Source organism: Mobula hypostoma, chromosome 19 (assembly GCF_963921235.1).
Source record: "Mobula hypostoma chromosome 19, sMobHyp1.1, whole genome shotgun sequence".
Classification (NCBI taxonomy): Eukaryota; Metazoa; Chordata; class Chondrichthyes; order Myliobatiformes; family Myliobatidae; genus Mobula; species Mobula hypostoma.
In genome coordinates this window covers 13,270,057-13,281,987 of record NC_086115.1, presented here as the reverse complement: position 1 = coordinate 13,281,987, position 11,931 = coordinate 13,270,057, and the positions used below count along the sequence as shown (strand labels likewise).

Genomic DNA, 11,931 nt, shown 5'->3' with positions numbered 1-11,931 from the left:
CCTTCCTGATGATAGCAATGAGAACAAAGCATGACCTGGGTGATGGGGATCCTTAAGGATGAACACTGCATTTTGCAGCTTTGCTCCTTGAATATGTCCTTGATATTACAGAAGCTAGTGCCCATGATGGAGCTGACTAAGTTTACAACTTTCCTGCAGCTTACTTTGAGCCTATGCAGTAGCGCCCTCTCCCCAATACAGATGGTAATGCAGCTGGTTAGAATGCTCTCCATGGTACATCAAATCTCCTCAAACTCCTAATGAAGCATAGCTGTTGTTGTGCCATCTTTGTAGCTGTCTCAAAACTTTGGGTCCAGGTTAGATCCTCATTGATCTGACACCCAGGAACTTGAAGCTCACTCTTTCCACTTCTGATCCCTCTATGAGGACTGGTGTGTGTTCCCTTGGCTTACTCTTTCTGAAGTCCACAGTCAATTCTTTAGTCTTACTGACATTGCAAGATTATTGCTGTGATTCCACTCAACCGGCTGATATATCTTGCTCCTGTATGCCCTTCCATCACCATTTGAAATTCTACCAACAATAGTTGTATTGTCAGCAAATTTATAGATGGTGTTTGAGCTATGTCTAACCAACAGTCATGGTTGTAGCGAGAGTAGAGCAGTGGGCAATGCACACGGCCCTGAGGTGTGCCAGTGTTGATTGTCAGCGAGGTGCAGATGTTATTTTCAATTGGCACAGATTGTGGTCTTCCTGTTAGAAAGTTGAGGATCCAGTTGCAGAGGGAGGTACAAAGGCCCAGGTTCTGGAGCTTTTCAATGTTATCCGGAGGAATGATTGTGTTAACTGCTGAGCTGTAATCAATAAACAGCACCATGACTTGGGTATTTGTATTGTGCATGTGATCCGAGGCCATGTGGAGAGCTAATGAGATTGTGTCCGCTGTAGACCGACTGTGACAATAGGCAAATTTCTGAGACGAGTTAATTCTAGCAGGACCAACCTCTCAATACACTTCATCACCGTAGATGTGAGTGCTATTGGACAATAGTCATTAAAGCAGCTCTTCCTGGGCACTGGTATGATTTTTGCCCTTTTGAAGCATAGAAACATAGAAATCTACAGCACATTACAGGCCCTTCGGCCCACAATGTTGTGCCGACCATGTAACGCACTCTAGAAACTGCCTAGAATTTCCCTACCGCATAGCCCTCTATTTTTCTACGCTCCACGTACCTAACTAAGAAACTCTTAAAAGACTATTGTATCTGCAGGTGGGAACTAATGACTGTGGCAATGAGAGATTGAAAATGTCTTTGAATACCCCCGCCAGCTGATTGACTCAGGTTTTCAGAGTTCTACCAGGTACACCATCGGGGCCTACCACCTTGTGAGGGTTCACCCTCTTGAAAGACACTTGTCTCCGTCCTCCAAGACAGAGCTCACAGGGTCACACGGTCCTCATAGCTATAGTTTTATTCTCCCTTTAGGTTGTGTTTTGTAGGAAGTAATGGCCTGCAGACCCTGCCCGAGTTGTTGTGCATCTGATTCTGCCTCCAGCCTCGTTCAGTATTGTTCCTTTCCTCTTGAGATCGCCCTCCACGAGTCGTACCCAGTTTTCTTCTACAGTCCTGGGTCACCAGATTTGAATGCCACAGACTTAGCCCTCAGCAGAGTAGAAACCTGGTTCATCCACGGCTTTTGATTTGGGTATGTACAGTATATTCTTGTAGGGACACACTTATCCACATAGATTTTAATGAAGTCAGTGACAGCTGTAGCGTACTGGGTCAGACTCAGAGATGAATCCGCCACAGTGATGGGGAAGGCATCAGGATGTGCTGTTTCATACATGTTGATTCCATCGCTCATTTCGTCTAGAGCCTGTTATACACTGACCTGAGGTGGGACTCATACTGCTACCAAGATGATCACTGAATCTCTCACCGCAAATAAAATGGATGACACTTGATCAGAAGCTGTTCCAGCTCAGGTGAGCAGGATTGAAAAGCACAGCAACATTTTTTTTTTACACACCATAGGGAGTTGGTCATAAAGCATACCCCACCTCCTCTGCCTTTGAAGGAAGCCTATCAACTGTCAAAAGGCCTAGAGAGAATGGATACAGAGCATGGAAAGAGCCTATCCACGTCAACTCCATCTATCCCCCTCATAATTTTAAATACCTCTATCAAGTTCCCCCCTCAACCTTCTATGTTCCAAAGAATAAAGACCCAACTTGTTCAACCTTTCACTGTAACTTAGGTGATGAAACCCAGGTAACATTCTAGTAACCCTAGGTACTCTCTCTATTTTGTTGACCTCTTTCCTATAATTCAGTGACCAAAACTGTACACAATACTCCAAATTTGGCCTCACCAATGCCTTGTACAATTTCAACATTACATCCCAACTCCTATACTCAATGCTCTGATTTATAAAGGCCAGCATACCAAAAGCTTTCTTCACCACCCTATCCACATGAGATTCCACCTTCAGGGAACTAAGCACCATTATTCCTAGATCCCTCTGTTCTCTGTTGGAACAGAATTGATGGGCTGAATGACCTAATTCTGCTCCCATGTCTTGTGGTCTTATTTTTTCCCCCTCTTCACTCTGCCTTCAACCAATTTATGACTATGGACAATGTGGGTTAGTTAAAAGCGTTCATCTAAGCTGCTTGAGCTGTCAAGTATGCTTGTGATTATAAGTGCCACTTCCCAAATCCTTAACTGAAGTTGCTGAAAACATATTGTATTGTTAACAGTATTGGTTTACAACTGGATTGAGATGCTTGCTGGCAATGATACATCAGATGATTCAGTGAGATTTCCTCCGCAGGCCTTCCACTGTAAATACCAGTTTCTGTTCACTCAGTCCCAGGGCACATACAACACCAAATTATACATCAAAGACAAAAGATAATGATTAACTTTATTTGTCACATGTGCATTGAAACTTACAGAGAAATGCGTTGTTTTGCATTAAATCAGCAAGGACTGTGCTAGTCAGCCTCCAAGTATCGCCACGCTTTCAGCACCAACATAACACGCCTACAACCCACTGACCCTAACCTGCAGACTTTGGAATGTAGAGGGAAACTAGAGCACTCAGTGGAAACCCATGTGGTCACAGAAAGAACGTACAGACAGATGGTCCTTACAGACAGCGGCAGTAAGGCAATGCAATAACCGCTATGCTACCATGTGTCTATTTAAGACAGAAGTTGATCATTTCCTGATTGGTCAGGGCATCAAAGGACATGGCGAGAAGGCAGGTGTATGGTGTTGAGTGGGATCCAGGATCAGCCATGATGGAATGGTGGAGCAGACTTGATGGGCTGAATGGCCTAATTCTGCTCCTATGTCTCATGGTGCCTTGCAAAGAAAACAACCTTACTGCCACACTCAAGGACACAAAATGCAACTTTAATCTGAATTCTGCTTCAGTAACTCTTGACAAAATTAAAAAAGATCTTGAGGAGGAGCAAACTGAGATTGTGTTGGCAGAGTCCCATTGCAAAAGGGTAACTGCAATTTTGAACCTTATTTCTCCCAGCACAGATAGAAGTACAACAAATTTCACCAGTGGGCTAAAATAACCAGAACAGCATTGTTAAGTCTTTATTTGATTTCAGCAATGAAACTTGTAAATTTTCTTCAGGATTAAAAAAACATTCCCCTCACTCACTCAATGGGGAATAATTTTAAGGCAATTGGAGGAAAGTACAGAGGGGATATCAGCGGTGTGTTTTTTTTTTACACAGAGAGTGGAGGGTACATGGAACACCCTGCCAGGGGTGGTGTTCAGAGGCAGATAAATTCGGGACATTAAAGAAGCACATGGATTATAGAAAAATGAAAGGCTCTGTGAGGGAAGAATTAGATTGATCTTAGTAGTTTAGGAGGTCAGCACAACAGTGTGGGCCAAAAGGCCTGTACTGTGTTGTAATGTCTACATAATAAGGAATTGGAAACGAATTTGCTTCACAATCCTGACTAACTTCTTAACCTGAATAAGACCACTATCAATAAGCAGCCAACTGTTAACAAAATGTCCTTTAATGGAGCACAGGAGACTGAAGACAGAACTTAAACTATTCTTTCCCTTTAACGTTTTTTCCAGTTGCCTTATTTCAACATGTTGCAGTAGATAGGAAAAAATATTTTCATTGTGAATGTAAGTTTAGTGTCTAGGACCAGATGGCATGGCCTTAGATCAGAAGGCCATCCCTTTAGAACAGAGATAAGGGTTAATTTCTTTAGCCAAAGGGTGGTGAATTTGTGGAATTCATTGCCACAGATGACTGTGAAGCCCGTTACTCTTCTCAATGTCAGCAAGGCCAAGGAGTTGATTATTGACTTCATAAGGAAGTCAAAGCCAGTCCTCATTGGAGGATAGAAGGTGGAGAAGGTCAGCAATGTTAAATTCCTTGGTGTTATCATTTTGGACGACCTGTCAGCTTGCAAGTGTCGTCTGACTTTCCAGCGCCAACAAAGCATGCCCACAATGTTCAACAGAACAGCAGCAATAAAAAAAAAACAAAACAAGCCCATTTCTTAAGCAGTTTCTAGAAGATTAATTAGTTCTAAATCCGTAATTGTCAGTGTGGCTAAGTTTACAGCCATCCGTTGGACATGAAGTCACCACGCAACTCCTTCCTCTCTGCTTCCGTCAAGGGCAGTAACGGAGCGCGGCAGGGTCCTCCGTGATACCCAAACCATTCCATTGCTTCCTTGAGGCCTGCAATCCCAAACTTCCGTGTAATCTACAAGACATAAGAATATCTAATAAGTGTCTATTGATCTTACTCTCAATGTATTCCATGTTCATTTTCAGGAGGGGAAGGCCAGAGGTTATTGTGCTCCCAGAGTACTACAGAACAGAAGTAGGCCCTTTGGCTCAACTCCTACAATATACCCCATTCAAGTTAGTTCCATTTGCCTGCATTTGGTCCACATCCCTTCTAAACTTTTCCTATCCATGTAAAGTACCTGTTCAACTATCTTTTAAAAGCTGTTACTGCACCCACGTCTTCTGGCAGCTCATTTCACACAAGTATGTCTCCCTCCCTCCCTCCCCTCCTTTCCCTTCAAACCCTGAACCTCTGCCTTTTTGATAACCCAACCCTGGGGGAGAAAGACCCAGTGCCCGCTCAGATCTTTATACACCTCTCAGTCTCCTACTGGGGGCGTGGGGGTGGTTTCGGCTGATACGATAAGGAAACAAAGAGACTCTCAGATCAGCACAGGGATGATAGTAAAATGGAGAGTTACATGCTGTGTAGGAGGGAAAGGTTGGATTGATCATAAAGTACATTTATTATTTTATCTTTAGAAATACAGCAGGGTACCAGGCCCTTCTGGTTAATGGAAGGACGAGAGGAGATAAAGTGACCTTGATTTAAAATAAGGGTGGATTCAGATTCATATATTTATCACATGTGTTGAAACATACAGTGAAATGCGCTGTTTGTGTTAAAAACCTAAAGATGTGCCACCCAGTTACACCACATGGCCAATTAGCCTGCTAACCAGAGCGTTAAGTTCAAGTTTATTCTCATTCAGCCATGTACATGTACACTTCCAAATGAAACAACATTCCTCTGGACCACAGTGAACAACACACAGCCCACACACAAAGTAATATTACCACAAATACCGTAACAAGCAATAAGATGATTTACGTCTCTCGAATGTGGGAAGAAACTGAAGCACCCAGAGAAAACCCACATGGTCACAGGGAGAATGTATAAACTCTTCACAGCCATATACAATAGATTGGCATAACACTGTGGGCCAAAGGGCCCGTTCTGTGCTGTACTATTCTGTGTTCCAGAGACAACTCAGTCCCTCATACCCTGGAAACATCCTCGTTTTCAGAATGGCAGGCAGTGACTAGTGGGGTACCACAAGGCTCAGTGCTGGGACCCCAGTTGTTTACAATAGATATTAATGACTTAGATGAGGGAATTAAATGCAGCATCTCCAAGTTTGCGGATGACACAATGCTGGGCGGCAGTGTTAGCTGTGAGGAGGATGCTAAGAGGATGCAGGGTGACTTGGATTGGTTAGGTGAGTGGGCAAATTCATGGCAGATGCAATTTAATGTGGATAAATGTGAGGTTATCCACTTTGGTGGCAAAAACAGGAAAACAGATTATTATCTGAGTGGTGGCCGATTAGGAAAAGGGGAGGTGCAACGAGACCTGGGTGTCATTATACACCAGTCATTGAAAGTGGGCATGCAGGTACAGCAGGCAGTGAAAAAGGTGAATGGTATGCTGGCATTTATAGCAAGAGGATTCAAGTACAGGAGCAGGGAGGTACAACTGCAGTTGTACAAGGCCTTGGTGAGACCACACCTGGAGTACTGTGTGCAGTTTTGGTCCCCTAATCTGAGGAAAGACATCCTTGCCATAGAGGGAGTACAAAGAAGGTTCACCAGGTTGATTCCTGGGATGGCAGGACTTTCATATGATGAAAGGCTGGATTGACTAGGCTTATAATCGTTGGAATTTAGAAGATTGAGGATTATTGAAACGTATAAAATCCTAAAGGGATTGGACAGGCTAGAGGCAGGAAGATTGTTCCCGATGTTGGGGAAGTCCAGAATGAGGGGTCACAGTTTGAAGATAAACAGGAAGCCTTTTAGGACCAAGATTAGGAAAAACTTCTTCACACAGAGAGTGGTGAATCTGTGGAATTCACTGCCACAGGAAACAGCTGAGGCCAGTTCATTGGCTATATTTAAGAGGGAGTTAGATATGGCCCTTGTGGCTAAAGGGATCAGCGGGTATGGAGGGAAGGCTGGTACAGGGTTCTGAGTTGGATGATCAGCCATGATCATACTGAATGGCGGTGCAGGCTCGAAGGGCCGAATGGCCTACTCCTGCACCTATTTTCTATGTTTCTATGTAAATGTTCAGCAGTCTATCAGCAAGAGAGTTCAAAAAGCATACAACAGGAATTCTGCAGATGCTGGAAATTCAAGCAACATACATCAAAGTTGCTGGTGAACGCAGCAGGCCAAGCAGCATCTATAGGAAGAGGCGCAGTTGACGTTTCAGGCCGAGACCCTTCATCAGGACTAACTGAAGGAAGAGTGAGTAAGGGATTTGAAAGCTGGAGGGGGAGGGGGAGATGCAAAATGATAGGAGAAGACAGGAGGGGGAGGGATAGAGCCGAGAGCTGGACAGGTGATAGGCAAAAGGGGATACGAGAGGATCATGGGACAGGAGGCCTAGGGAGAAAGACGGGGGGGGGTTGACCCAGAGGATGGGCAAGAGGTATATTCAGAGGGACAGAGGGAGAAAAAGGAGAGTGAGAGAAAGAATGTGTGCATAAAAATGAGTAACAGCTGGGGTACGAGGGGGAGGTGGGGCCTAGCGGAAGTTAGAGAAGTCAATGTAGCCTCCAACCTGATGGCATGAACATTGACTTCTCTAACTTCCGCTAGGCCCCACCTCCCCCTCGTACCCCAGCTGTTACTCCTTTTTATGCACACATTCTTTCTCTCACTCTCCTTTTTCTCCCTCTGTCCCTCTGAATATACCTCTTGCCCATCCTCTGGGTCCCCCCCCCCCCGTCTTTCTCCCTAGGCCTCCTGTCCCATGATCCTCTCGTATCCCCTTTTGCCTATCACCTGTCCAGCTCTCGGCTCTATCCCTCCCCCTCCTGTCTTCTCCTATCATTTTGCATCTCCCCCTCCCCCTCCAGCTTTCAAATCCCTTACTCACTCTTCCTTCAGTTAGTCCTGACGAAGGGTCTCGGCCTGAAACGTCGACTGCGCCTCTTCCTATAGATGCTGCTTGGCCTGCTGCGTTCACCAGCAACTTTGATGTATGTTGCTCAAAAAGCATACAGCTGTCTGAGAGAAAAGAAAGTCACACCATCACATTTCTACATGATGAACCCTTTATTTTTAAGCACTGACCGTCCCGTTTTCTAGAATTCCCCACAAGAAGAATCTTCCTCTCCTCATCCCTGTCAAGATCACCCCCGGACCCTTAAAAGCAGCAACTACAAACCTTGCCTGTCCATCCTTAAGACAACCTGTACATTCCCATAAATAACAGCAGCGTAGTGGCCAGCGAAACACTTTACAGAACCCGCAACCCGGGCTTCACACCTGCCACTGTCTGTAAAGAGTCTGTACGTTCTCCCGATGACCGTGTAGCTTTCCCCCGGGTGCTCCGGTTTCCTCCCACATTCCAAAGGAGTACAGGTCAGGCTCAGTGAGTTGTGGGTGTGCTGTGTTGGTCCCAGAAGCATGGCGACACTTGCCGGCTGTCCAGAGCCGATATGATTTGATGTAAATGACATTTCACCGTATGTTTTAATGTTTCACTATACACGTGACAAAACAGACTAGTTTTCATTTTTCTTTCTATCTACCACACATTCGAGCCCCAGGGGAGCGCACTATCCACAAAAATCCTCCACTGTGTCCACAGATCCCTTGGTGCGGTCTTTCCTTGATTCTATCAGGGTTATTACTCGGTTATGGATTTATTGAGTATGCCCGCAAGAAAATGAATCTCAGGGTTGTATTTTGTGAGACATATGTACTTTGATAATGAATCTACTTTGGACTTTGAAGAGCCAAGCCGAGCAGGGGATTCCGGGTGTGGCCCTTTCCCCTCTGCCCCAGGCTGCCATAGGTCAGGAGCATTGGGCTGAAGAGTAACCAGAACTCGAGGAGAAGCCCCTTCAGATATGTGGTCAGGCTCCTGCAGTGAGACCAGAGCCCAGCACCTTCTGACACACAACAGGTTACTGCAAAGTGCACCATCAGTGATGCCTAATTTGAAAACACAGGGTCGAAGAATGAAGCTACACTTACTGCTGCGTTCGGCTCAACCAGCCTGTACTGAAGTTCACGAGCTTCTACCCACTGTCCGGCCAGGCAGAGCTCTTCCAGCTTGCACAGGGGCTCCCCAAGTACGTTCGCCAACACACACACGCCTCCGACAGCACCTGCGCAGATGACATGGAGTTGGAGGCAGCAGAGCAATGAGAGAATAAAACTCCTTTTGTACACGTCTGTACCCTGCTCCTTAATCCAAATATCTACTTGATTAAATATGATTGCGAAGAAAGCACGACAGTGCCTCTACTTCCTCAGGAGTCTGCGGAGATTCAGCATGTCATGTCATGATAGAAGTTGGCAAACTTCTATCGACGTGTGGTGGAAAGTGTGCTGACTGGCTGCATTATGACCTGGTATGGGAATACCAACGACTTTGAGCAAAAAACCCTACAAAAGAACATAGAACATTACAGGCCCTTCAGCCCACAATATTGTGCCGACCCTTAAACCCTGCCTCCCATATAACTCCCCATCTTAAATTCTTCCATATACCTGTCTAGTAGTTAGGTATTGGATTCGGCACAGTACAAAGCGGGTACAACCCTCCCATCTGTTGAGCACATCTACATGAAACATTGTCGTAGAAAAGCAGCATCCATCACCAAAGATCCTCACCGCCCAGGCCATGCTCTTTTCTCGCTGCTGCCATCAGGTAGAAAGTACAGATGCCTCAGGACTCACACCACCAGGTTCAAGAACAGTTACTACCCCTCAACCATCAGGCTCTTGAACAAAAAGCGACAACTACACCAATGTATGGGCTCCCTTAACTTCTTCAAACTTCTTCACACAGAGAGTGGTGAATCTGTGGAATTCTCTGCCACAGCAAACTGTTGAGGCCAGTTCATTAGCTATGTTTAAAAGGAAGTTAGATATGGCCCTTGTGGCTACAGGGGTCAGGGGGTATGGAGGGAAGGCTGGGTTCTGAGTTGGATGATCAGCCATGATCATAATAAATGGCGGTGCAGGCTCGAAGGGCCGAATGGCCTACTCCTGCACCTATTTTCTATGTTTCTATGTTTCTATGTTATTTCACGCTCATTATTTATTATTTATTATCTGCATGTGGACAGTTTATTTACAGTTCCTGATGTGTACAAATCCTGTTTACAGTTACTATTCTATAGATTTGCTAAGAATGCCTGCAGAAAAAGAATTTCAGGTGACACGTATTTAATATAATAAATTTTACTTTGAACTTTAATCAGCTAATCACAGAGCAGCAACTTAACGCATTAAAGAACGCAGACCATGTCTGCACATTTTGAATCACATACATTTCAATGCAAAGGGTATCGTAGGAAAGGTGGATGAGCTCAGGGCATGGATCAACAACTGGAACTATGATGACGTAGCCATGGGTGAGACTTGGTTGCAGGGGGCAGGACTGGCAGCTCAGGGTTCATTCTTTTAGACATAATAGAGTGGGAGGGATTAAAGGGGAAGGAATGGTGTCACTAGTCAGGGAAAATATCACAGCAGTGCTCAGTCAGGACATGCAGGAGAACTTGTCTAGTGAGGCGTTATGGGTGGAACTGAGATATAAGAAAAGTATGACCACATTAATGGGAATACATTACAGACCACCCAGCAGTCTATGGGATTTAGAGGAACAAAATTGTAGAGAGATTATAGATTGTTGCAAGGAACATGAGGTTGCGAGAGTAGGTGATGCTAACTTTCCACATATTTACTGGGACACCCATACTGTTAAAGGGTGAGATTGGAATAGAGATTGTCAAATGTGTTCAGGAAAAATCCCAATGAGGGAGTGTGCAATACTTGATCTGCCATTAGGGAATGAGACAGGGCAGGTGACAGAAGCTTGAGTAGGGGAACACTTTGTATCCAGTGACCACAAACCCATTAAATTCAAGGTAATTACGGAAAAGGATAGATCTAGTCTGCAGAATGAGATTCAAACTTGCAGAAAGGCCAATTTTGATGGCATCAGAAAGGATCCAGCAAGTATGGATTGAGACAGGCTGGCTTCTGGCAAAGGTGCTCTTGGTAAGTGGCTTTCAAAAGTGAAATTTTGAGAGTACAGAGCTTGCATGTATAAAAGGCAAGAATAGCAGGTTTAGGGAACCTTGGTTATTGGGAGATATTGAGGCCCTGCTTAACAAAAGGGGGTGCGAATGAGGTACTTGGAGTATAAGAAATGCCAAGAGAACACTTTAAGAAAGAAATCAGGAGAGCTGAAAGAAGGCACGAGGTTGCTCTAGCAGACAAGGTGAAGAAGAATCCCAAGGATTTTCTACAGATATCTTAAAACAAAAGGATTGCAAGGCATGACTGCTCCTCTGGAAAAATGGTAATTTATGCATGGAGCTAATAGAGACCTTAAATGGATTTTTTGTATCTGTATTTACTCGGAAGGTGGACACCAAGTCTACAGAAGGAAGGCAAAGCATCAGCATCAGATTTGAGGGGGTGTTTGCTGCTTGAGGTAAATCAGGGTGGATAAATCCCCGGGGCCAGACAATGCGTTCCCTCAGATCCTGTTGGAGGAAAGTGCAGAAATAGCAGAGACATTTAAGTCATCCTTATTGACAGGTCAGGTACCGGAGGATTGGAGGATAGCCTCCATTGTTCTGCTGTTTAAGAAAGGGTCTATGAATAAAGCAGGTGACCCTCACATTAGTAGTGGGAAAGTAGTTGGAAAGTATTTTAAGGGACCTGTGATATGCGTATTTGGATAAACAGGAGCTGATTACAGATAGTTAGCGTGGCTTTGTGCGAGGTAGGGCGTGTCTAAGCAATTGTACAGATTTTTTTTTGAAGAAGTTTCCAGAAAAGTTGATGAAGGCAAAGCAGTGGATATTGCCTACATGGACCTCAGTAAGGCATTTGACAAGGTACCGCATGAGAGGTTGGTCAAGAAGGTTCAACTGCTCAGCATGGAAGAGGAGATAGTAACTGGATTAGACATTGGCTTTGCAGGAGAAGCCCCAGAGTGGTAGTAGATGGTTGCCTCGCTGACGGGAGGCCTCTGACTTGTGGGGTGTTGCAGGGATTGGTGCTGGTCAAGATGGTATCAGCATACAACGTTCACTCGGTTGACATCGTCCAGATAGCCCACAAAAATGTCTATTTTAC

The 11,931-nt window shown here is 44.9% G+C and overlaps 1 protein-coding gene across 1 annotated transcript in view; it reads right to left on the bottom strand.

Annotated features, from left to right (window-relative positions):
* Nucleotides 1-2,887: 2,887 nt before the first annotated feature.
* The window catches only part of hoga1 (4-hydroxy-2-oxoglutarate aldolase 1), a 31,198-nt gene continuing 22,154 nt past the window's right edge, over nt 2,888-11,931 (bottom strand). Inside the window, exons 6-7 of the mRNA XM_063071385.1 lie at nt 8,806-8,939; nt 2,888-4,729 (exon numbers count right to left, since the gene is read on the bottom strand). Coding sequence (XP_062927455.1) covers nt 4,580-4,729; nt 8,806-8,939 — 284 coding nt within the window. The 3' untranslated portion in view covers nt 2,888-4,579. The remainder of the gene's footprint in view (nt 4,730-8,805; nt 8,940-11,931) is intronic.